At 32.6% G+C, this 27,694-nt stretch overlaps 2 protein-coding genes across 2 annotated transcripts; one reads left to right on the top strand and one right to left on the bottom strand.

Annotated features, from left to right (window-relative positions):
- Nucleotides 1–5,770: 5,770 nt before the first annotated feature.
- On the bottom strand, nt 5,771–8,957 carry LOC126734042 (ribulose-phosphate 3-epimerase). Its single transcript, XM_050437561.1, has 4 exons — nt 8,651–8,957; nt 6,759–6,963; nt 6,034–6,161; nt 5,771–5,930 (listed from the first exon to the last, which is right to left on the bottom strand). Exons 1-4 carry the CDS (start codon nt 8,888–8,890, stop codon nt 5,814–5,816), a joined length of 690 nt encoding a protein of 229 aa, XP_050293518.1. The 5' UTR covers nt 8,891–8,957; the 3' UTR covers nt 5,771–5,813.
- A 39-nt stretch (nt 8,958–8,996) lies between these two features.
- Nucleotides 8,997–14,118, top strand: LOC126734037 (vacuolar protein sorting-associated protein 72 homolog). The gene is made up of 6 exons (XM_050437555.1): nt 8,997–9,274; nt 9,337–9,466; nt 13,032–13,128; nt 13,189–13,504; nt 13,558–13,716; nt 13,769–14,118. Exons 1-6 carry the CDS (start codon nt 9,141–9,143, stop codon nt 13,983–13,985), a joined length of 1,053 nt encoding a protein of 350 aa, XP_050293512.1. The 5' UTR covers nt 8,997–9,140; the 3' UTR covers nt 13,986–14,118.
- The last annotated feature ends 13,576 nt before the right edge of the window (nt 14,119–27,694 follow it).

The following is a 27,694-nucleotide window of genomic DNA, read 5'->3' as shown; positions in this document are numbered from 1 at the left end:
CTACTGCTATAGTTCAAAATGTTTTATACTCTATTTCATAAGTGTATAGAGCAATAAACTGGGGAATTCCGTTCTGTTTGGCTACATTTCGTGGTAGTTCATAGGCGCAGGTACTTATAATATTTATGAATTTAATTTTCACGGATTAAATGCCTTTATTTTGAAAGAGATTAAATACTAAATAAATACTTTTAATCCTTTTGTATAGGTACCTATCTTTTAACGCTTTGTACCTATCTTTTAACGCTTTGTAGCAAAAATGGGGTCAGGTAATATATACAGACTATAAATACTTTTAAATCATATTTTAAACGTTAGTAGTCACTGCTACGCTGTAGTGTAATCACAATATTATTATCCCAATATTTAAAAAATGGAAGTATTCAGTCCAACGAAAAGATGTACTAAAAATTCTCCACTATCGCTGAGTGAAAAAGTTATTATTTTAAATGTACATGATTGCATAAAACACGATTACCCTAGTTTTACTGTGCAAGAAATTGTTGAAAAATGTTCTCGAATGAGTGGAATTGGAAAGTCCACCATTTTCAAATTGTTGCGGGAAAGAAAAGTAGCAGGTCAAGTGGAATCTCCCAAGCAAAAGCCAGGACGACCTACAAAAGTCCTTGATGAAAATGCTAAATGTATAATTCGAAGAAAAGTTCACTCTTTTTATTTTAAAAAGGAAATACCCACCCTAGACAAAATTTTAATGGAGCTTGGCCGAGATGACAGTATTCCGTTGATAAGTAGAAAACTTTTATGGAAAACTTTAAAAAATATGGATTTTGCCTGGGAAAAGCATAACCGCAAAGCACTTTTACTGGAGAGCGACGAAATTGTTTGTTGGAGACGACAATACTTGAGAAGTATCAAGCAGTACCGCAGGGAGCAAAAGAAAGTTTTTTATCTTGATGAGACGTGGATTAACGAAGGTTATATAGTCCAAAAAATGTGGCAAGACAAAAATATAACCAGTGCTCGCCAAGCTTTCATAGAAGGCCTGTCTACGGGTATTAAAGTACCTTCGGGAAAAGGAAAAAGACTTATAATCACACATATTGGAAGCGAAGAGGGATTTTTAAAAGAAGGTCTGCTAACCTTTGAGTCGACTCGCACAGGAGATTACCATGAAGACATGAACTCAGACGTTTTCGAGGACTATTTTGGTGAAATGATAAAATTTCTTCCAGCTAATTCGGTGGTGGTTATGGATAACGCAAGCTATCATTCACGGCGAATAGAGAAGACGCCAACTTCAAGTTGGAGAAAGCAAGAAATTATCGATTGGCTGACTGCAAAAGGTATTGCGTTTGAAGCAAATTTGATAAAAAAAGAACTGCTGGCAATAGCAAACTTACACAAAACTCGTTTCATGAAATACGCCGTGGAAGATATAGCCGAAAAATATAATATAACTGTACTGCGCTTACCGCCATATCATTGCGAACTAAATCCTATAGAACTGATATGGGCGCAGGTAAAAGGATTTGTAGCAAGACAAAACACGACTTTTAAAATGAAAGATGTTAAGCTACTGTTTGATCAAGCCATTACGGAAGCGACACCAGAGAATTGGCGAAAAGCAGTCCAGCATGTAATTAAGCAAGAGGACAAAATGTGGGATCTTGACAACCTCATCGATCAGACAGTCGATCCTTTAATTATAATGATGACAGTTCGTCAGATGACGAAGAAGACTACAATCTATTATAATTTAAAATTGTTATACACTGTTCAAAAAGTGCAGATCCAAAAGTGACATTTTCAACTGTTTTACTCTACATATTATGTTCAATAAATTTGTGAAAAAAATATATTATTCCATTTAAACAAAAGTAACTTTCTAAAATAAAATAGCATTTAATTACATTAATTATAAGGTAAAAAACAAGTCCCAGTTGCACGCCTTTGGCGAACCGTTTTCAATGTTTATCAGTGGGTAACAATGGGCAAAACTCATAAATTGACCCAAAACCGGGTGGCACTACCTGCAATCAACGAAAAGAAAGAATTTTACATTGAAACTAATACCCAACTAAGGTAGTGGCATAAAATATTGGTGGATCATCAGGTACCACTTTTGCATACCTAATGAGGTTTTATTGCTCTACACACTTCTGAAATAGAGTATAGCACCTTTTATTTTGGAAAATATTGTTTCTAATTTAAAGTCACAAGATATTTTTTTTTGCTATACAGACCGACGCATCAAATAAAAAAAATAGAAAGTTTTTTCCAATTTGTATACAATATTTTGATAAAAGCGGTATTCAAAACGTAGTTCTAGATTTTGTTGAGAATAATGATGAAAGTAGCGAGAGTATGTTTAAAATGCTAGAAACCTCATTAAAAAAACTACTCTTAGATTTTACCCATATTACAGCCTTTAACGCGGATAATACAAATTCCAACTATGGAAAACACAATTCTTTATACAAATTAATATGTGACAAAAATAAGAATGTTTTTAAAGCTAACTGTCATGCTCATTTAATCCATAACAGTTTAAAAAAATCTTTGGGAAATTTAAATCTAGATGTGGAGAATATCATTCTAAAAATGTATGCTCACTTTTCCAACACGGCAAAAAGAAGAGATAAATTCAGTGAATTTTGCGATTTTACTGATACAGAATTTAAAGAAATTTTACGTCATGTAACAACCCGATGGCTATCAATGGCACCGGCTATTGATAGAGTTGTGTTGTTATGGGATGCTCTAAAATCTTATTTTCTATCGGCAGAAGATTTACCAAAGGTAGTTAAATCAGCCTTGTTAATCTCTACTGATAATGAAATTCCAGACAAGGTTTTAATATATTTAAACTTTTTATCCTACATTCTAAAAATTTTTCAAGACACGGTATTAAAACTAGAATCAAATGACACAACAGTTTTAAACATCTTTCAAATAATAGAGACATTTTTAACTAAATTATCTGATAGGGTCAATAAGAAATTTTTTGGATTTAAGGTTATGGAGCTTTTGAAAAAAATACCTGAAAGCGAAAAGAAAAGTATTGAGGCAGATTTTGCTTCATTTCTAGAGATTGCCATAAAATATTGTAAAGATAGATGTGAACTGGACCAAAATTCAACTTCACATTTATTAAGCAAAATATCACTAAGTGAAAAATGCTTTAATTATGATGACATTATTAATGTTATTACGCGGTTGCGTTTGCAGGACATAATAGGATTAGACTGTAATAAATTATTTGACGAGTGCCAGGTATTTAAAAAGGTAGGTAGGTAAGGTAGTTTTTGATAGGCTGAAAACAGTAGATCCTAATTTTATAAATTGTGATACGGTAGCCAAATATGTAAACATTTTTAATGCAATCGAAATTCCCAATATTATTAATATTTTTAGAGTGATATCATATATTTTAAGCATGCCAGCTAGTTCCGCTTTTCCCGAAAGGGTTTTCTCTGTTATGAACACGAAGTGGCGAGATGAAAGAAACAAAGCTTCAAAAGAGCTAATTAAAAGCGAAATTATAATTTTTTTTAATCAGCCCGAAAAGTGAGTTGATTTTTACAAAAAAATAAAATCAAATAATTCTTTATTATCTGCCGCAAAATCTGAGCAGAAATATAAATTTTTGTTTCCCTAAGAGCTGATAATTATTATTGTATGTCGTTTTATCAGTATCTGTTTAATTTCTGTCAAGTTTTTCTTAAGTTTCGTTTTTTATTTGTATTGCCACAATAGGCACTTCTTTTAGACTGATTCGTTTTGCGTTATTAGATTAAGTTTGCATATAATATTTTCCTTTTTTTTTGTGTTGTTAATTTTTATTATTTGTTCGTTAGAATTTATTTATTTTCGTTACAAAATTTATTTACGTTATGTTTGCAAATTGCAATATAAGAAATATAATTTATGTTTGCATGGAATTATACATTTATTAAATTTTATTACATCATGCTTCCCGCCCTACGAAAACCTCTCGTTCTTCCATGCAGGCATGCACACCCCCTCCCCCCCTCTTTCCAGAAAAGTCCTCCTTTGGCTTGTGGAAAACTTGGCAACCCTAGGTACAGGTAAGTTGTATGATAAAGTAATTCTATATAATATTCTGGGTGTTCCTGAGAAGTCCAAATCTCAATACCTGAGGAAACATTTTTCTGGCCACTACAGTCAATTTTGGAAGTGTAAGACAGATAGATGTAAGTTTCACACTGTAAATTATTGTACTCTTAACAGGTCTACAGCGTATTGGCAAATTGATATTAAACATTACAAAAGGAAGTATACTCAACTCACGAACTTACGAAACCCAAAAATGGCCACTGCCTGGTGGTCGCCATTTTTATAGTGGTTGTGTCCTTTTAATGTTGGTCACTCTGAACATTTTCAGTGTTGCCAACAAAAAATATATTAAATAACGGTAATGAAGTTGACGACGCTGACATGTTTTTAAACTTGAGGACTGTGACTTTCTGATTTCTAAATGGGAAAGACTGGGCGACTTTGATGTGACTGATTATACCACCTATTTTGAGAACGGTTCTCTGGTATAAAATAAGCACTCTTACCCAACATCTTCAATACCTTTGATTTTATGTAATAGAACGGATTTAATAAGGGTGAATTTAATTTAATTTAAAAAATGTGCGAATCTATAAGCGAGTTCTATGAAACATATCGATCTTAAAAAAAAAACAGGAAAAGGTAAAATAGAAAAATCTTTACTATTTGACAAATTCACGAAATTTTGGGAGCGAAACGTGAATATAGTCAATCCACTGATATTAATTGACAGCTTTAACAATGAGAATGTTGTAGCAAATAATCACGAACTGACACCTGAAAAAAATTAATTTTGAAAGTGTAGTGAAAAGTAAATATTGTAATCAGTAAAACCAAGTATTGAGTCCGATGATAATCACACTCGAAAGAAGATTTCTCTTGCTCTGCAATTGTGTTTTACCTGTAAAGTATAAATTTAATTAAAATGAATAAATATTTAGCTATCGGCAGGTATCACTTTTAAAATGACAGTGGCAATATCTGGGTTAATACGTCGGTCTTATTAAGGAAAATCTTTTATACCTACTTTATAAAATCGTAATTTTACTGAACTATATACATTGGGCGAGATGATCAGCAGAGCTGTCATTAATCTTTTTGGCAAGCGTCCCATTTTAAATAAAAAATCTATGTAACACCAGTGATACATAATTATTTTACTGTGTAATAAGTAAATTACACCCAGTACTTTTTGCACTCAGATTGGATACTTCAAGCACTGGACAGTACGTACGTAAAGTGAGAACTTTAGACACAGTAGTAAAGAAAAAATCTATTTCAACAATCAGAAAAATCTTAACATAACTTTTTGTATATGTTGTTCCTAAAATTTGAATTTGTTTCTCGAAAAGTGACAGCTCTGGGAGATATTGACAAACTGTTTTTAGGCGTTGGTGCTCGTGGGCTCCAAAATTGAACCGTTTATTTTCGTTTTTCAGTATACATATCGACAAAACCCAAAAGTGTAAATAACAATGTCTAACTCGTTTAATATATTCTTAATATGATTGTTAACAATTTTTTTTTACCTAAGTTTCGATAGGATTTGTTTTTTTTATACGTACGTGGTGTAGTACATTTAACTGTGTCGAGTTAACAATTTTTATACGTTTTTTTTTTAAAGAAATTGACAGAACGGGTATTTCTTAAGACATCGAATGTTCCTCAACGCTTATATTGAACCGGACAAAAGAGTTCACTCTGTCAGTTTCTCATAAAAAAAAAACTTAAGTGTTTCCCTATTTTTATTTGTATTATCACATATGCGTACAGACTTAAACATTGCATTTATGAATTGAGCTTTCTACTGTCTCTCGCAAACTCGCGATCACCGATCGTTGATCGCAGGCGCCGATTACCGCGGTACCCGCTACGATCATGTTAGCACCAGCCTGAAAAAATCAGTTTTTCCTTCACACTTTTGTAATTATTCCCTTCCAACACCCAGTATACTATTAAATTATTTTATAGTATTAAAATATTAAAAGGTCTTACCTCAGCACAGGCATTAATGGTATTTAATCCTACACCACCGTCAACTTCGATATCTAGTAAAGGATAGTTGTGTCGCAACCATTGCACCTTAGGCATCATGTCTGACATAAATTTTTGTCCCCCAAAACCTGCAGGAAGAATTCGAGGTTTACATTTTTATTTATTAATGAGTATCAGAAGTGGGGTGCAAATGAAAATTGGTTAGAAAAAGTTGGTTTGGGAATTATAGACTGAAGAGTTAAGTTGGCAGAAAAATTTAGATTGTTTTACCATGCAAATTTCCGATCTACTTAAATAGAGATTTGCATAAAATTTTTCTAATTAATTATTAAGCTTAGGTTGACTGAGCAACAATATGATGGCTGATGAAATGTTCAATCAACAGCTGCATTATGGCATGCATCTTATGAAGTGAACCAAATATATATGTCTGTTGGTTTTATCCTAATAACCAAAGATTATTGCATGAGAATTTCCACATGCTCTTTTTAAATTTATCAGTTACAAGGCATTTGTGCCCTTATGTACACATGCAAAACACAGAAAAAGATGTTGAATAGCCAAACGGGATAGAGTTGATTGTGTTCACATAAAACAACCTTTAAGAAGTACAGAAATATAGTCATTACCTACTCTTCCCAAGTTCTTATTCCTATTTTGTAGTAATCCGACTGAGGCATAAATAATCAATTAAGATATTAATAGAAAAGCCTTATTTAACCTACCTGGTTCAACTGTCATAATTAAAATCATATCAGCGTGATCGATGTATTGTCTAACAGCTTCTATTCCAGTACCGGGTTTCAATGCTAGCCCCACTTTCATTCCAGCCTCTCTCACCTTACGACATATTGGAAGCACATCTTTTATCACTGGTTCTATATGGAATGTGTATTGGCTTACACCCGCGTCTGACATAGGCTCGATCCACTATAGACATTTATACCATTAACTGAATTGTATAAATGATATTAATTTAACTGTTAGATAAGTGAATTTTATGTCCACAAAGATGAAATGACAAAATCTACTAAAGTTATATATAAGTGTTTTGTAGTATAATTTAATAATTTGCTGTCATTATAATTTACACGAGGACAGCATGGAGAGGGTCCAACTAAAAATGTTTAGGTGCATACAATGCAAGGAAACCAATTCATATTAAACATGACACACAAGCACATTTTAGGAAACATATACATCTAAATAGTAGCAGTTGGAAGGTTTCTCTTTCCAATGTTAAATAGTAATGAAATAAACTCAGGTCACAGGTCTCAAATATATTAAATTAAAGTCAGAGGATTACATGTGTTTCGCCCATACTAGGCATCATCAAATCCACTTGTGTTATGACTAATAAAAAGAACAAAAAAAAGTAGAGAACAACACTACATGATACAAATCAAGGTTAGAAATTAAGTTCAAATTGGTAAAATCAGATAGAGACTAGTTACTCTTTCCAATGTGTTGAAAATATGAACAATTCCCTATTCTTATCAATCTTCAATAATTCTCTAATCAATTCTTCTATCAGCAAAAAGTCTTTTTTTATAAACATAAATGCAATTTAAAAATTGTGAACAAATATTTTACGAAAATCACACAACAGATTGACTTTTGGGTATGAGAATAAAATAAATAGTCTTCGTTAGTGGTTTTATGATTTTTTTGTAACAAATTTCCTTTACTGGTACCGAGGATATATACTAATCATGGTGTGTAACTTTAACCAAACTAAAATGTGATATAATATATAAGAAAAAGTAAAACCACTTAAATCTTCACATTCACGATTTAAGTAAGCTTGATAAGCTGGATTATGTAAACCTACATTAGTCCTAATATTTTTATTCCAGTAGATGTCCTCTTGAGTCTTCAGAGAGAGCTGAGTATAATGTTCATGAATATTTTCAGAGAGACCACTCTTATATCCACAACGTTCATAGGTATAATCAATTTTAAGTAATACCTTCAATAACATATTGTGCAACATCTGCATTTTATTTAAATAAACTTTTTTAGATACATGCATTATGTGTTCTTTCCAATTCAAGTTTTCATCTATAATAAGCTCCAAATATTTAGTGTGCTACTTTTTCAATATTGAAAATTTATTTTTTGTTTAAAAAATAAGAAAGTTTTTTTAAAATATGAATTTTTAGTTCGTGCAATGAACTACTAAGTAACCATTTAGATTACCTTTCAACATTTGTATTAACAACACACTCCAGGCTCTCAAGCTCACTATACACTAAAACTATGTCATCTGCAAATACAGAATATCAACAAGTCAAACTAGAGCACATAAAGTGAGTACAATAGTGGCCCAAGAACCCTATGAAACTCCACACTTGCTCACCTCAATGCTACTGATTATTTGAGTGTCACACCAAAAGTTCCAAACATAGGACTAAGAATATTATTGTTTTTAAGCTGTTTCCTACATGAGTATATTATGTATCTAATAATAAAGTATAATCTAATGGCATACTTTAGAATGATAAACATCCAAATTGTGGTTGCTATAACCTTAACCCTTGCCCTATGACTTCACTATCTAAAAAACCCTTATAAATTATATCAGCCCATAAAACGACTATTAGTATATAAAGGGTACCTTTTGGGGTTCCTGTACCATCATGTGGGTCTCAAAAAAGGTGTTGGGAATCTTTTTCCTAAGGCATTTGACTACGGGGTGGCCGAAGGTGAGGTTAGGAACAAAATGACCGTCCATAACATCCAAATGGAGGTAATCCGCCCCATTGTCAAGTAACCGCCTTGATTCCGCGTAGAGCTGCGATAAGTCCGCGTTCAGTACCGAGGGTCCTATCCTGCATTTCACTGTGTTATTTTGCATTATTTTGCTAAATAAACGAAAAAAGGCGAACCTAAAACTAACCTATATTTGACATTGACATTTCGGAGTTTGGACGGGGCGGGATTATTGCCACGTTGCCGAATTGTCCGATGACACGGCAACGCTGTTGAAGTCGCATTGTTGAGGTTAGGTACTAGGTTTTTATTTTTAAATAATTTTATCAACAAAAGCTGGGAAATTTGAATAGGGTCCAGAAAGCATCAATTAATCCCTATTTTTGAACGATAAAATGGAAAGGGAGCGACGTTCTAACGCGGGCAACCGCATGGCCAAACTGCTGGACGAGGAGGAAGAGTGCCAAGACGATTTTTACAAACAAAATTATGGTGGTTTTGAAGAAACTGAATCAGACAATGAATATCAGTAAGAAACCAGCAAGACACATCCCTTATATCATATATTAAAGCACTTAACTTATGTTGCAGGGCAGAGAAGGAGGAAGAGGATATTGTGGATTCAGATTTTAGCATTGACGAGAACGATGAACCTGTGTCAGACACTGAAGATGGAGAAAGTCAAAAGAAGAAAAGGAGACTTGTGACGAAAGCCTATAAAGTGAGTCCAATTGTCTTTAGGCTATGAGTTATTAATTTGAATGCATTGCATGGTCATATATTGTAAGCTTCAGGCATTTGCTGATGATACGCAAATTTATTATTGTTTTGATTACAGCGACTATAAAGAGGCCGAATCACTCATAAATGAAGACCTGCAAGCACTAGGCTTAAACTCAAAAAATCACAATTTAAAATTAAATCCTAATAAGTCCCAGCTTATGATATTTGGTAACAAAAATCAAAGAGAGTTTTTAAAATCTAATATAAATATTAATTTCGATAATACAAGATTGGAATTTGTAAACAACGGTAAAAACTTGGGGGTTATTTTGGATGAACAATTAAGATTTAAGGAACACCTTAAAAAATTTTTCAAAGAACTTTTATGTCCCTGAAAACATTGTATAATAACCGCTATATGTTAAATGTAAAGTTAAGAAAACAATTATGTGAACCCTTGTACTGTCTCATTTTAATTATGCTGACGTAGTTTATGGGTTTTGTCTAGATTTGGAAAGTCGGGTAAGAATTCAAAGGGTCCAAAATGCTTGCGTTCGATTTGTTTATGGACTCCGAAAATTTGACCATGTATCTTATTTATAGAGATATTAGATGGCTTAAAATGGATATGCGCAGGATATTACATTTTGCAGTGTTTTTATTGAAAATAATTAATGACACATCTTTCCCTGTCTCCCTTAAAGAAAGACTAATTTTTCGGGACACTGTTCATGGTTTAAATATAAGGTTTTCTAAAAGAATTACGGTTCCACTTCATCATAGTGCCATGTTTCAGAGGTCATATTCTAATAATGCAGCAAATATTTTTAATAAAGTACCAACAAACCTAATTAATTTATCAATTCAATCTTTTAAAATAAAATTCAAGGAACATCTATTTAATTTGCAAACCAATGGAGATTTTTTTTAGTGGCTTTTGTTATTTGTGCAATTTTTCTGGCAAATTTAATGTTTGTTATGCAAGTTTCTTCTAGTTTCTTCTAATTGTAATATTTAATTAATAATTTATTGTAATTTACTAATTAATTTGCCTAAGATAATTTTTTTTTTAACTACCTAATTTATTTACTGATGGTAAAGTATAGCTTCTGGTTCAGTAGAGTAGCTCTTTAAAGCTAGACTGCGCCAGTGGTTTATGCTACTTTTTTTTTAATAATGTTTTTTTTTTCAGCTTTTTAATAATGTTTTTTTTTTCTCAGCCATGTTTATGTAATTTTAAAAATAAAAGGCATATTTATTTATTTATTTATTTATTTATATCTTATGATATATGGTAATATCATATATTGCATGGATGTGGTGACGCTATCAAATTTATATAATTCTTTTATAATTCCCTTCCATCCTATGTGCTAGGCTAGTTGTTGAGCTTTGTGTAATCCTTGTTTAATCAGTTTTTTTTATCTACTTAATGATTTGGCAATCTTTGACTAGGTGTTTTTTTTTTCTTTAATTTTGCTTTCAATTATCAGTTTTTCCATTGTAGTAACTGTCAATATGTTGAAAATACCACAAATATCTCTGTTGTTTTTATTTAAACAGTAATTTTTAGTTGTTGAAGTATTGATGCATTTCTGCAATGTTCAACCCAGGATATTCTTAACAGGCTCACCCACATCTCTTAATGTCTATTTTAATTTTATTTGCTTTCTTCACAGTGCATATTTTATATGCATCTATGGCTATGGGAAAAAATTAGTGCTTTTACCAGCCTTAATTGTGTATGTTGTGTTTTATTCAAATTTTGCCAAATTATTAACTGTTTTATCATAGTTGTTCTTGTAATAATAGAAGACTGACTAAGTCTTCTACATACCCGAGAGTATTTAAATGTATATCACAATAATTATTTATAAAAACTACATGCTTTACAGACTTCAGAAATATTGAAAAATTTTAGTTGTATGTATATAGCCGAGTATTTGCATCCTAGAACACTGAAAGAACCTTTTGAGATTTGCATTTCTTAACATTTGTAAAATAGGATTATTTTTATAATAATTTGTGAAATGATTGTATAAGGAATATAAAAAAATTATATTTTTATGCCGCTTCTTGTATATGATTTAAAAGATCGAGTGTCAACATTGAGTAATGATCTTACAACCAATAAATATTAAAAACTTGTCTCAAACATGGTCTGGTGCATCAATATTAGTTATATAATCAAAGTTCCAGATATTTAGAATACTCTGAACAAGTGCACAATACAGTTTTTTATGAGAAAATCGAAAAGTATTTTGTAGATCTAATTAGGAAACCAAATATCTTAAGAGAGTGAGAAATAATATTTGACACATGTCCTTTGAATGACAAGTTATTATCCAAGGCAATACCAAGGACTCTAATTTTACTAACAACTTTCAAATCAATTTGATCAATGAAGTAATTGAAGAAAATTGAGTACTAGGACAATCACTGGTCAATTTTTCAGTAAAGAGAGATTTATTTTCAGATTTAAATATAAGCTTAATATGGCTTTCTTTTCAGAACAATTCCCAATTACATAGACTAATTAAATTTATCATATTTGGAAGAATAGCTAAAGTGTAGGTATACACAATAATTGTTGAAAATTACATCTGGTCCATACCTAAGTTTAAAAGAAGTTAAATTTACATCTTCAATAATTTTCATAACATGAAACTGGTTAAATAATTCACATAAACAATAATTGGTATAATCATCCTTTAAACGTTCTTTATATGCATTTGAAAAAAACTCTGAAAACAAATTTATCAACTCTTGATTGTTACTAGCGTTACTGCTACTAGTATATACGTACCATTAAATTCAACCACTTGGGGCATAATAAATTTCCGTTTTTTTTTTGTTAACAAATGCCCAAATTATATATTTATATATATATAGACTGGATTATTTGTTAGTAAGTCATTTAGGGCTATTTTCATCATTATATTACAATAAATTGTCTGGTTCACTAGTAATTGTTAAATTTTATTGTTCTTTTCTATTACTATTATAACTTTGTTCAGCAACAGTATTTATGTTCTTGTTAGAATGTCAGAACTTTGTACTTGTTAAAATTTTTCCTATATTTATATGTTTTTTGTTTGTATTTAATTTTAAATTTGTGTAATGACTGGTGGTATGAAATTTTTTTTTCTTTTTAGCCTCTCAAATAATATTGAACTGTATTTTTAGCTTCTACATACACTGTTTTTCTTGGTTTTAATTTTATGACTTGTGTAAGACTGTAAGGTTAATAGCATCAATAAACTACTACTACTAGTCATATGCAGTTATATGGAAGCAAACGTATAGAAAGCTGTTCTATCCAAATATTTTATCTGACGATTAAACACAATTTCCATGTACATCTATCAAATATAAAAATCTCATCCATTATTCTCAAAGGGACACATTGACGAAAACAAAGAAAACCCAAAGTCACAATCTCACAAAACATAATCACATGTTTCGCTCTAGCAAGAGTATCATCAGGTCTTTAAAAGTCATACACAAACTTCATACAGTGAAGGTTGTGTATGGGTGTGAAGTTATAATTTTCCACATTTTAGGAACCAGTAGTTACACCCAAAGACAAACCAAAAACCAAGCCAAAATCCGCTTTTCCGAAAGTGAAATCTTTCCATGACAGCTCCATTGATTTATCTGGTAAGAGTATGACGTGTCAACTAAAACCTTCACTCCCTGTAACAAAAGGTGCCCTTTCAGAGAGGAAATCGAAAAGGAAATCGACTGCGGCAAAAAGTGCCGAGACTGCACATAGAATAAAAGTCAGAGATGAAGAATTAAAGAATAAACCGAAAAAAAGTAAGGAGGAGGAGTGGGTGCCCACTCAAGAAGAACTGTTGGAGGAAGCAAAAATAACCGAAGAAGAAAACTTAAAATCGCTGGAGAGATATCAAAAGTTGGAGAGTGAAAAAAAGACTAAGAGAATAACCAAGAAGGCTTATTCGGGGCCTTTGATTCGGTACACCTCCACTAGGATGCCTTTAATAGAGGAAATTCCTGATGAGAAAGATAACTGGTAATAAGAATACAATTTTTCCCGATTTATATATTAAAAAAACCATTTTTCAGTAAGGACATAAAAGCAGAACCAGACAAAGAAAAGCCCAATTTCTACGAGAGAACTTTCATAACAATATTAAACGACCCTCACGACGTAGTGTTTAAGAAAGTGTTCAATATAAAACCTACCCCAGTACCCCCAAAGAAACTTAAGTGTGCAGTCACCGGGTAAGAATTTACGATTAAAAATGAAAACTTTCCTTGAACATTTGGTTTTTAGCCTTCCAGCTTTATATGTTGATCCGGTCACGTGGGTTCCATATAGAAATAGCACATGCCTAAAAATCATAAGGCAATCGTACTATCAAGAATTGGAAAAACACGGAGACAAGTCGAACCCCATGGTCGCCGATTTCGTTAAGTGGTTCACAAAGAATAAGGACAGACTAAGACGAGAAATGGTTTTACACGCCCAGAAAATTAGTATTACTTCTTGATAGTTTATTTTTTTAAATTGTGAATTATTAGTTAATTATTTAATTACTGTATATGCATGAGGCATGGATTTGTAAAAGAACAATTGTTCAGTTATAAAGGTAATATAACAATTTTTTTTTAATTACAAATGAATCATAGACTTTTTTTATAGGGTGTTTTCTAAAAATTTAAACATAATTAACACCTTACACCTGAAATCAAGTCTGCCCTATTGCCCAAGCAACACACGATAGTTAAATAAATGTTTATTTTTGGTTTACACGTACATGTACATTTTTGGTTGAACTTCAACTACAAATAATATAGTTGAGTTAAGATAAAATCTCCGCGTGATATATTTTATTCACGTTTATTATAATGTTAATAATGTACAATGATTATTTCATAAAAGTTAAATCTTTAGGTACGGTATATTATATATTATTTAAAGACGTTTAATGAAATGAGATTTTTTTTTCAAATAACTTTACTACCAAAGTAGATAATTTTTTTTTATTTGCAGATGTGTTTTATGCATCAGGAGGCATTTTTCGACGTACAAAGAGTTAGTTTTAGTTTTGAATTTTTTTTATTTGGTATAATTATTGTTTCATCCACGTTAATGTATTTCCAATTTTTTTCTAGATTTATTTGTGTATGATGTTCCGCATTTACACTATAAGATATATACGTGTATGAAAAGTATATCGTTCCCTACACAGAGGCATATACGTGATATCGCGGTTATTTGATCAGATATTTGAGGTGTAGTGATCGAGTATATAGACTATCTATGTAAATCCCGAGTCGATTTTATGATGTACGTATATTCTACAGTTTAATAAATATTCCTCGACCATATACGGTTCATAAATATACCAATAGTTTTAATTTAAAAACTGTGTTTTTGAACCTAGATAATGAAAAGTTGTCTAGAACTGTTAATTGAATATTTCAATTCAATATCTGGAAAATTGTGCAGCTGTAGTGAGATCTGTATGTAAGGGGTTTTGAGTGAGGATGTTAATAGAAATAGAAAATAGGCCACATCTTAAGTTTTAAGAGACACAGGCATATTCTCAATTACCATTTGTTACAACTATACTTAAGACTATAAAAAGATAGGTACCTAGTAACAACAAAAAAAAACAAACATTTTGTGTAAAGACCCCGCGTCACGGTTTTATCAATAGAGGTGGTATAATTAAAGAAAAGTTGAGCAATATAGTTTCCTTTTATAATAAAATCCAAATACTTCCTAAATTTTGCGAAAAACTGAAATTTGGGAAAATCATTTTAATTTTTTTCTGGCGTTATTAAAAAATATAAAACAAAAGTATTTATTAAATGAATAAATTATTGTGACCAGTTTTTCTCGCCTATACGATGACACCTTTAAATTTAAAATACGACGTTCTGTCTTTAAAGAGCCATCATCAACTTTGTTTTTCTTTTTCGGCGCTATATTGACCATTTGCAGTTTTGAATAGCCCTTTTAATTACCTTTTTAATGAGGTATCTTGTATTTTGAATGAGGATTTAGGCTCACCCCTATAATATTATATAACTATCTCTTTATCGCTGTTTAAAGTTTTAAAATAAAGAGCTGTTTCATAAGAAATCATTCAAAAGCCCATAAGAAAAACCAACCATTATAACGGAAAATGTATACAGGGTGACCCCTTTGGACAGGCATATACATACATTCCTGGACAAAATTATCGCACCACTGAATATTACACTAAGGTTAAGATTTATCAGACTTTCTCATAATAGATATAGTGTCAACTATCAGGTGCCACTTTTTTTTCAGTAAAATACCTAGAAATATTTAAATGCTTGACTTGAAAAGATGTGTCCAGGTAATTAAATCTGTCCTATGCAAGAGTGGAATCTATAGGATGGAATTTTTTTTAAATGGATCTATGGTTATCCAATATACTTAATTTTGATTATTACTGGAGATTAAAATTGTATACAACCTATATCCTTTAAATTTAATTGACTTGTATAATCAAATGTACTTTGTATTAACACGTAATGTATAACCATATTTTTTGTTTCTCAACTAGTTGGATGAAGCGGAGTATACTAGCGTGTACCCTTATCCTTTTACTATAACTAGCCGCAAATCGCATTACCCAAGTCAGCGATGCAGCCGAGTCATGGCTATCGGAGTGGGACTAGTTTTCACTCCATTTAAAAAAAATAGGTCATCTTCTGATAGTCATATTTTTTGTTTCTCAACTAGTTGGATGAAGCCGAGTATACTGGCGTGTACCATTATCCTTTCACTATAACTAGCCGCAAACCGCATTGCCCAAGTCAGCGATGCAGCTGAGTTATGGCTATCAGAGTGGGACTACTTTTCACCATTTTTTCAAAGCTACAAAAATAGTTCAACTTCTGATAGCCATATTTCTGGTTTCTCAACTAGTTGGATGAATAAAATGTTGCTTAAGGCCGTGTTCATAAAATACAATTTTGTTAGATCAATATTTGTCAATTTTTGAAGTGCAGTAGAGGCCTTGGGTCCTTGAAGTGCTATAAGCGCCTTCTCATGTGGATTGAAAAACTGTATATATATTTCTGCATTGGGATTAGTAAGTTTCTTGTATCTCTCCAAGCCACAAACTATAATTTTTTGGTCTTGTTCCCTCATGGCAGCATTAGAGACAATATGGAGATGTTCATTATTTATTTTCGTAACGATTAAATCATCTAAGAGTCTTCCATTATTGTCAGTAAAAATAGTTAAGCTAGAACTATTGTCTTTAAGTCCCTTTATATCAGCGGTACAGAGCGATTCAAAAAAGTCCACACAATTCTTGCTAGGTCTTACTTGTGAATTTTGTCGACGGAAGTTCTAGTTTTAGTTTTTTTTTTCTAGTTTTAAGTTGGATGAAGCCGAGTATACTAGCGTGTACCCTTATCCTTTCACTATAACTAGCCGCAAATCGCATTGCCGAAGTCAGCGATGCAGCTGAGTTATGGCTATCAGAGTGGGACTAATTTTCACCATTTTTTCAAAGCTACAAAAATAGGTCATCTTCTGATTGCCATATTTTTTGTTTCTCAACTAGCTGGATGAAGCCAAGTGTACTGGCGTGTACCCTTATCCTTTCACTATAACTAGCCGCAAACCACATTGCCGAAGTCAGCGATGCAGCTAAGTTATGGCTATCAGAGTGGGACTAGTTTTAACCATTTAAAAAAAAAAAGTTGTGACTAAGGTCAAAAAAATTTTTTTTTCATTTGATAGGCCCATTCTTTTTGCCATTAAGGCTTACTGGGGAAGTTTATCGTCATTTCCTCGAACACGAATTGCCCATACTTTTGGAGAATGTTTTATTGCAATTAAAATTGCAAATAATGTACTTCATGCACGATGGAGCCCCACCTCATTCGTTGAATTCAAATTCAAGGAATGAGGTCAAAAAAAAATATAAGATAATTTTTTTGGAAAAAATGAATAGCATTGTCGTAATGTACGGGTCGAAATCTATAAGAAAACAAATTTTCAAAAAAATTTGATAGATTTTTTTTTCTTCCAACTTTGAAAAATTAGATTTTTCAAAAAAAATTTTTTTTTTTTATATCTTTTTGAAAATTTGTTTTCTTATAGATTTCGACCCGTACATTACGAATATGCTATTCGTTTTTTCCAAAAAAAATTATCTTATTTTTTTTTACCTCAAAGTTTCAAAGTTACAAAAATAGGTCAATTTTTGATAGCCATATTTTTTGTTTCTCAACTAGTTGGATGAAGTCAAGTATACTGGCGTGTACATTTGTCCTTTTACTATAACTAGCCGTAAACCGCATTGCCCAAGTCAGCGATGTAGTTGAGTTATAAGGCTATCAGAGTGGGACTAGTTTTCACCATTTAAAAAAAAAATGTGACTTTGAGGTCAACAAATATTTTTTTTTTCATTTGATAGACCCATTCTTTTTTGCCATTGAGGCTTACTGAAGAAGTTTATCGTCATTTCCTCGAACATGAATGGCCCATACTTTTGGGAGAATGTTCCATTGCAGATAAGATTGCAAATAATGTACTTCATGCCTCACCTCATTTCAGTTTAGTTGCACGTGAATATTTGAACACAGTGTATCCGAATCGTTGGAAAGGCCGAGGAGGAACTGAACCTTGGCCTCCCGGATCTCCAGACCTTAATTCCTTGGACCTTTTCCTCTGGGGTCACCTTAAACATTTGGTTTATACGACCCCAGTAGATACTGTGGAAGAATTACGAAATCGCATTATCGCATCCTGTGAAACGATTAAACACACACCCGGAATATTTGAACGAGTTCGCCAATCGATGCGTCGTAGAATAGAGGCCTGGATTGCACTTAGGGGTTCACATTTTTGAACAACTGTTATAACTTATGTTCCACCAAGTGGCTTTTTTAAAAGTAGATATTTGTCGTAAGCACTTAACTTGAAATATTTAAAAAAATAAAAACTGAAGTTATCCAAATGAATTGAGGCAATTTTCAACGAATTTGGATCATTTTTGAGGGAAATATGAAGGTTTTTATATTGGGTGTCCCAAAAATTGGAAAGATTTTTACCATCAACTTTGACAACCTGTAAAAAAATATTTATTAGGCATATTGATTTCGAATTTTATTGCAGTTAAAATTGCAAATAATGAACTTCATGCACGATGGAGCCCCACCTCATTTCAGTTTAGTTGCACGTGAATATTTGAACACAGTGTATCCGAATCGTTGGAGAGGCCGAGGAGGAACTGAACCTTGGCCTCCCAGATCTCCAGACCTTAATTCCTTAGACTTTTTCCTCTGGGGTCACCTTAAACATTTGGTTTATACGACCCCAGTAGAAATTGCATTATCGCATGCTGTGAAACAATTAAACACACACCCGGAGTATTTGAACGAGTTCGCCGCCAATCAATGCGTCGTAGAATAGAGGCCTGGGTTGCAGTTAGGGGTTTACATTTTTGAACAACTGTTATAACTTATGTTCCACCAAGGATCCTCAGGACACTAATGAATTTGAGAAGTATAAAATGGGATGATCATAGGAAAGCTGTGTTATGCCACTATTAACGTAAAAAAGGACGCACCTATTAACTGTCCATTTAATTTTTTTATTATTCAATGCATTATAAAATCATTTTGTAATTTTTTTCTAGCGTTATTTACAGAAATACATGAGAACTATGAACCCTCCTACAACTTGTCAAATTTAAAATGCGACGTTTCGTCCTTCAGGAACCATCATCCACTTTATTTTTAAATTTCTGTTACCTCTTGGAGCACTAAACATCGTAATAGAGAAAAACAACTTTTCTCAAACTCTTGTACTTAGTAATGGTTTGAACGTAATATGAACTTTTCGCCTTAAAATCAGTTTTTCTCTAACCTATAGAGTCCTATATAGTACAAAAAACGTGGACACTCTATGCTTGAATCCTAAAAAGCATTAAATCAAAATTCAAATTTCGCGGGCAGTTTCTGTCAAAATGCCTCCAGCGCCATCTGCGTTCATCTCTCATGGCGGCAAAAAGTATAAATAATAATTTACTATTGCCTTGCGCGTCTCGTCAAATGTCTCTCTCCATAACCTAAAATACTTAATAAAAAAAGACGTGCAAATAAACAGGACAGGACTAAAATAAGTGACCATAACTTTATCTCCTCTGTCAGAATCATTGTTGTTAGAATAAGTGCGATTGGTAACTCAAGTTTAATTGTGTATGTAATTTTAAAGAATGTTGAACACATTTTCTATACCAAATACATACAATATTACGGGAGTTATGAAGATTCAAGGATTCTCTGGTCCGGCACCTTCAGCACCACCTCGCCTATTAGTAGCTTTCGACTTTTAAAATTCTTTCGCTAATGTATAATAGTTTAATATATGTATATAGAATATGGATATAATATACCAACAGCAGGGCAAAATGTGCCGAATATATTAGAAAAGCATACTGAGTGTGTCATATACCAAGTTGTAACCTCTCAACTTCAGGATGATTAAAAGCGCTTTGCAGATTTCTACTTTATGTATCTGCTCAGTCAACCAATTTGACAGCTGACATAGGTACTGTGATAATTGTCAATAATAGTCCAGAAATAATTAAATTTACAGGAAGAAATCTCAATGAATTTTAATATTTAATTTATTCTTCATCCTGTATACGCAGACGAAACAAAACAATTTTTTTCTTTTATTCCTCGTTGATTTTTATAGGCGTCCCGGTCGTACGACCGTAACGAAACAACATATTCGGGCGGTAATAAAAAACCGTGTTTATTTTATCAATCTCCCGGGCCCAGACCGACGTTGCGTTGCCGCAATTTACCGGGGCAATAAAAACATTTTATTCCTCTTCTTCTTCTACTTCTTCGTCTTCGGATGATACGATTGGTCAATTACGGTCGCATCTGGTCCCATCTTCGACACTGCGTCTCCTTACGCCCTTATAAAAATTTATAAGGTACATAAAAGGTACCTAGTACCCACTTGCTACTTTTATATTATGTAAATTTATATTATAAGAATATACGGTTTCTTATTTATTTTTAGATTGGTATAAATGATGTTTGTCTATCTAATTTTTTTTTTATTAACATATACAGGGTGAGTTTTTTAAAGTGTTACAATGCGATATGTCAAAAACGGTTGCAAATTTTTTTTTGACATTTTGGTGACATTTCAAGTATACCGGGGGGCACTTTTTGTGATATTTTTGACATTTGTCCCTTCACCCCCTTAAGAGGGGGGGAGGGTCACTTCCTTATTTTAAATGGAATGACGTGTTTTTTATTCTTAAATACGAATCTACATAAAATATGAAGTCTGTTTACAAAAAATTTTTTAAATTGCTCTACTGGTTACGGAATTATGATCAAAAATGTTTTGATTAAATTTAAAAATAATTTGAATATTCTACTACAATAAAAACAAATTATTTCCTACTTTTTAACTATTTATCGTCTATGTATTATGCCTAAGGAGCTGTTCGAAGTGACCGCCTTCGACTTCCAAACACTTTCTTATCCTTTCTTGACATGAGTTTCGTACCCGCTGTAACATTGCTGGTGTCACTAATGAACAAGCAAAACGAATCCTGTTCTTCATGTCCTCTGAAGTTGTAGGTGCACTAGCCATTACTTTGTCTTTTATAAATCCCCATAAAAAAAAGTCAAGGGGGGTCAAATCTGGCGAACGAGCAGGCCAGTTGACAGGACCACCTCGACCAATCCACCTGTTTTCAAAAATCTCATTTAAATAAGTACGGGCCTGTATGGCATAATGGGGTGGAGCTCCGTCCTGCTGAAACCATACGTTAGAATTTAAATTTTGGTTTAGTAGACGAGGTAACTGATTTCTTAAAAAATCTGTGTAGACCTGTCCATTTAAATGACCTTGGAAAAAATGCGGACCAATAACTCTATCCTCGAAAATACCACACCATACGTTCACAGACCAGGGATGTTGATTTGGTACAGTTCTCATCCAGTGAGGATTATTTGCTGCCCAGTAATGCATGTTGTGCCTGTTTACCTTTTAGAAAAACAAACAACCAAAACTTGAATATGTTCTAATTTAAATAAGTTAAATCTTACCTGCCCGCAATTATTAAAAGAAGCCTCATCAGAAAAAATAACGTTTCTCAAAAAATGGTTATTTTCACGCATTTTTGTTGAAATCCAAGTGCAAAAATTAATGCGATTCTTAAAATCATGTCCGTAAAGCTCTTGATGAAGTGTAATGTGGTAAGGATGAAACTTGTACCGGTGCAGAATTGTTATAATTGATGATTGACTAATTCCAGCATCTAAAGCAAGCCGCCTGGTACTGATTTGAGGATCAATAACTATTGCTCCTAATACAGCAACTGCCTTATTTTCATCTGTTTGCGTTTTAATCCGGTTTCGTCGTTTACTTTTTAGACTACCAGTCATACGACTTCTGGTCTCCAGTCTCTTAAAGGCCATATGAGATTTTGGAATATCCGGAAACGCCCACACTACTGCAGCCTCCCTATAATTTTTTCTGCACTCCCCCAAAATTAACAACATATCTACTTCTACACTGAAATTCGCTTCCATTTTTTTCTTTTTAAACACAATTTACTTGTTAATAACACGTCAAAATGTTTATGTGACACTGCTTGTTATGTTGCCATGGAAATCCTACTGTTACTAGGATTTTCATTTCCATCCATACTAGTAAAATAAACAGTAGGATTTCCATGGCAACCGGCTGTTATTATGGTAAAATATTCGAATTATTTTTAAATTTAATCAAAACATTTTTGATCATAATTCCGTAACCAGCAGAGCAATTTTAAAAATTTTTTGTAAACAGACTTCATATTTTATGTAGATTCGTATTTAAGAATAAAAAACACGTCATTCCATTTAAAATAAGGAAGTGACCCTCCCCCCCTCTTAGGGGGGTGAAGGGACAAATGTCAAAAATATCACAAAAAGTGCCCCCCGGTGCCCATACTTGAAATGTCACCAAAATGTCAAAAAAAATTTGCAGCCGTTTTTAACATATTGCATTGTAACACTTTAAAAAACTCACCCTGTATGCTTTAGGTGCGTATGAAAAAGACTTTAGGAACGTTGGTTATGGCTGTCACTGTCAGTTGACAAGTTTGACAGTTGACATTTTTGAAAATGTGATTTATGTCAAATGTATATGTTATTCTACTGTATATTACAGTATATTACGCGCAAAATTATATTTTAAATTAAGAACGTTAGAGTAAATATAAATACAATAAATGTAAAATATGTCATTGTCAAAATGTTGACAGTTGATGCGAAAGAAAATTAAGCGGGCCATAATAAAATTTATATTCATATTGCGACGTGGCTAAGCCACCTATAAATTGTAATGTATCTTAATAATGTATATTAGGTTAATGTTATTGACATAATTTATGTGTCTTTCATTAAAATACGATAAATGATCTTCTAACAGGCACTTTTTTTATTTAATGCGCTTATTTTTTGCAAATAAATAAATTTGACAACTCTGACAGCTGTCACTGAAGTATTGAGGTTATGTTAAGAATTTTTAAAAATGTCTAATTTAGAATTTTTATGATTTGTTCTTGCATAATATGATTCCTGAAGGCGGAATGAGTGTCCCGCTATCAGCTTTCTTTCATGGAAGAGCAGCCGAGATGCCTACTACATGTTATTCAAATTACAGAAACCATTTAAAGTGAGGCCCCATAAAGTTGCACAACGTTAATCCGAACAGAAATTTTTCAGAAAACCAACTAGCGAGAGAGAGAGATGGAGGTTTTCCAGGCAGGTGTAACGGTCGGTAAAATTTCTCGCTTGCCGCACACCATTTACTTTTCATATAAATTTATTAATGAGTCTTAAAATCCGCCTCATTTCCTTGCCAAAACTTAGTAAAATACATAGTTGCCCTTTTTAATCGGTTTTTATTGCTATTTTTAGATGAATTTTAACGCGAGCTATTCCGAATATGCACCATGCCCAAAGTTGGACATTCTATAAACCGTTTCACGAGTGTGGGCCAAAATAATTTTAATGGTTCTACTACGCACTCGGACTTCTTGGAACACATTTTTTAGTCATGCATATTTCACTATTGTTTTTACAATACTTTCTACAAACCATCAATTTTTAGATGGCACTTAACCATATTTCAGCGTTTCATTGATCAATTTGCTATTTTTGTGAATGGTTTCTATGAATGGACGCGTGGTTTTTTTTTTAATTCTATAAATATTCATTTGTTTTATGAATGATTACGCAATAAGGTATTTTCGGACGCTTACTATATTCTGCACTATGCATGCATGTATAACGAAGCTTTTATTTTTTGTTAGTAACCAAATTACCAAGGTTAAATTGTAAAGGAATAATATGCAGAGTTGTCAAATTTATACCGCAAATAGATAAATTTTATTCGAGTTGGCAACATTGTCAGTAGTTATCGAGCGCGAATTAAAAATGGCGCTGTAAAACAGGCTCTTTTATTTTATAAAACAGCTGACGTTTTTAATTTATGTAAAACTGAAATTAATATTTAATTCAGTTGAAAATTCTGTTTCCTATTCGGCCTGAATAACGGCAACAAAACTTCTTATTTTTAGCTCCTACATATTTGTAGAATTGTATTTTAATAAAATGAAATAATACATGCAAAAGCTTTTTTTAATTGTTCAAATAAGCAGAAATTTGCCAGTTCATAATAATATGTTTAATTAATATTTTCCTAAAAAAAATGCAGGAAAAGGGCTTAATTTTGGTAGCCACTACATTATTTCACAGATATTTTGTAATTATAACCTATTAAGATAACAGCTAACTTACCTGTGTATAGTACATTTTTCCCTATGTGAAACACTATACACTTCTTTACCATTTTCCAGCAAATAGTTCCCTTAGGATGCGATTATGGTCTAACCGGTCATGGCTATTATAAACCAATTTCTTCTAACTTAACTTTTTTCGAGTTTAAGGTAAAGTTGTCTTTATTTTCTTGTGAATAAAGAAATAATTAATTAGGCATTTATCTTTAGAATTATATTAATAAAGTTTTATTGTTTCATTATCATCACAGGCTTTGATTGAGATTTGGTCTATAGTCGCGTATATTCGTTATGGTTTTCACCTAGAAATTATGAAATGAATATTTTGCTACTGGAATTAGGTTAATGTATCCGGTTATTCATACTACATATCTGAGTCAAACTCGAAATGCTTTTACTTTTTTTTTCAGAAAACTGCTCAGCTTTTTTTAATATTCTCCTGAAGATGCTAACTTCCTTAGCAAAACACATGTCGAGTATAAATTCTAGTGTCATGCCAAATGTTCCAACAATAGGGCTATTCACTGGTAAAAAACGATAGATTCATTGATGAATTCCGAATGATTATAAGTATAATTTCACTCAAATCAGCTGAATTGTGAAGAATTCTTATATATATCATGGATGTGTTGGAATATTTAGCTCTGTTCAAAGGCCTAAATCAATAGTCAGAAATTCAAACTCAAAAATGCTTTATTTTCAATATAAACATAGAAGTTGTAGACAAAGCCAATAGACTGTACATTAAAGGAATAAAAACAAGAAACTAATTTAAATTAAAATAAAATTATATAAAACTTTGAAAAATACTTAAATGCTAATCATTAAAAAATTCACTTAAACTATAGTACGCTTTACTAGCAAGAAATATTTTCGTCCTTGTACGTACGCTTTTTTCAGTCTGTTGTCTGATTCTAGTGGAAGTTTATTAAACAGCTTTCTACCTCCATATATGATAGAGCTACGGACAAGTTCAAAATGAGGAACGGGTAGCCTCAACAAATAATTTGGTCGCTTATTATAGTGGCTTCCTAAGTGGAGTTCCTGTTTATATTTTCTAAAAAGTAAGCAAACTGTTTCCAAAATAAAGATACAACACAGGGTTAAAATATTATGACTTACAAAAAGCGGGCGACATGAGTCACGAGGCTTGGCCCCACACAGATATCTAATGGCCCTTTTCTGGAGTACAAACACTGAACTAAAAAGTGAATTTGAACATGAACCCCAAAAGCAAATTCCATATCGAAGGTGCGACTCGATAATCGCGAAGTATGCAGATCTGGCGATGGAGAAATTATAAGACTGGTGGCAATAACCCTTAGGGCGTAGCAGCCTGATGAGACATTTCTACATACATTCACAATATGGTCCTCAAATTTAAGGAACTTGTCTATGGAAAGACCCAAAAACTTACTGAACGGTGGCATGGTGATGGCTTCATTATTTAAACATATATCATTTGTATTACATTTAAATAATATTAAATATATTAAGATTAAGGATATTTATTTTGGAAACATTAAATGTCAAAAAATTTGAATCACACCAGTCTTTTATTTTTAACAAATCTGCACGTATATTGGCCTCCATTTGAGAAACATCAGAGTCGTGCCAGAGGATGGTGGTATCATCGGCAAACAATGTAAATTTCCCAGTTACCTGCAGTTGTGGCAGATCGTTCACATAAATGAGAAAAAGTAAAGGACCAAGTACTGATCCTTGCGGAACACCCACATTTATATTAAGTTCCTTAGAGATACCACCATTAAATTTGACAGCCTGGACACGATTTGATAAGTAGGAACGAAACAAGTCAAGAATTGGACAAGTCACAGAATATCGCTGCTGCAACTTCACCAACATTCAGTCGGTTGTACAGGTGCTCTAGAAAGCTAAAGATAGCATCATTTGTGCTCACAAACTCACGAAAGCCAAACTGCTGAAGACTCAATAGGCCAAACCTATTTAAAAATGAAACCATCCTCACCTTAACGAGCCGTTCCACTATCTTGGCTAAAGTAGACAACATAACGCTATAGGTCTAAAGTTAAAAGGACAGTCGCGATCGCCACCCTTGTAAAGAGGAACAATCATTGCTCTTTTTAAGCACTCTGGGAAAACTCCAGACATAAATGAAAAGTTAATTGACTCGGCCAAGACTTGCAAAGCAACAAGAGGTAAAGCAGAGAATATTTGAAGAGAAAGCCCATCCCAACCTGATGAACTCTTATTCTTAATATTAACCATTAACTGTTTAAGCTCTTCTACACTTGTGGGGGCAAAAAAGAAAGATTCGGCTACTACCACATTGCTGAGATAGCTCCTGGGATCTATTTTTTGTGAGAGATTGGCTGCAAGGTTACTAGCAATATTACAGTAGAAGGAATTGAGGACATTGGAATCTAAGGTACTTGGAATAACCAAGACATTATTTTTGCCCCTTAGCTCATTTAAAATCTTCCAAGACTCTTTTGCTCGGTTGGAGGAATTATTTATCCTCTTTTGAAAGTAGGTCCACTTAGCCATTTTGATTGAGTTTCTGTAAATCTTGCGGTATCTGTTATAATAATTTAAAAATGTTGCATTGTTCATAGCGTATTTTCTAATGTAAAAAAGAGAGCGCATATTTTTCCCAGATACTCGTAAACCCTTAGTATACCAAGGTTTTCTATTTCGTTTCTTGACAACAGGAAAAGCAGTGTTAAAATTGTTTAATACTATTTGATGAAAGCTATGCAGTGGGTTAACAGTAGTCAATACATTATTCCAACTTGACATATTGCAAAGCAAGGAGAATTTGCGGAAATTAGCTCTAGTATAAAGCCTATCGCGTGCAAACTTATTCTCATCAGCTGCACTATTAAGCTTTACTAATCCCACTATTGCCTCATGGTCAGACAAACCGGCATTGACTGTTGTACACTGATTTTCGTGTTGGTTAAAATTCGTACAGAAGTAATCAGTGAGGAAGAAAATGCTGAAATCCGGGTTGGCTGATCCACGTGCTTCTTAAAATTAAATAAGTTTAAGAGATTAAAAAGCATTCGATTTGATCCATTAGATTTGTCTAAAAAATTTACATTAAGATCGCCAGTCAGAATCAACATCGCATTAACCGAAATTTCACTTAAGAGGATCTCCAACTTTTTCTAAAAACAAATCTAAATTACCAGATGGAGATCGATACAATCCTAAAATATACAAATTTAACTTACTGCAAAATATAATAGAAAACTCGCACACCTTTTCAATCAATAGATGATCAAATCTGTCAATAGTAATAAACACAAATTTAGTTAAAAAGGCTATCTCTAACAAGTACTAAGATAATAAGAGTACCACCATGTGTATATTGCTTGCGTGAAAATTTGGAAATT

The sequence above is a fragment of the Anthonomus grandis genome, chromosome 3, assembly GCF_022605725.1.
Source record: "Anthonomus grandis grandis chromosome 3, icAntGran1.3, whole genome shotgun sequence".
NCBI lineage: Eukaryota > Metazoa > Arthropoda > Insecta > Coleoptera > Curculionidae > Anthonomus > Anthonomus grandis.
This window is presented reverse-complemented; position numbering and strand designations above follow the sequence as displayed.

Coding starts and splice junctions, on each gene's coding strand:
- LOC126734042 (XM_050437561.1), bottom strand. CDS start 8,890: ATGCAAAATAACACAGTGAAATGCAGGATAGGACCCTCGGTACTGAAC. Junction 6,162..6,758: donor AATTATGACAGTTGAACCAG/GTAGGTTAAATA, acceptor TTCTTCCTGCAG/GTTTTGGGGGACAAAAATTT. Junction 5,931..6,033: donor CCATTAATGCCTGTGCTGAG/GTAAGACCTTTT, acceptor TGATTTTTTCAG/GCTGGTGCTAACATGATCGT.
- LOC126734037 (XM_050437555.1), top strand. CDS start 9,141: ATGGAAAGGGAGCGACGTTCTAACGCGGGCAACCGCATGGCCAAACTG. Junction 9,275..9,336: donor GAATCAGACAATGAATATCA/GTAAGAAACCAG, acceptor CTTATGTTGCAG/GGCAGAGAAGGAGGAAGAGG. Junction 13,505..13,557: donor CCTGATGAGAAAGATAACTG/GTAATAAGAATA, acceptor ACCATTTTTCAG/TAAGGACATAAAAGCAGAAC.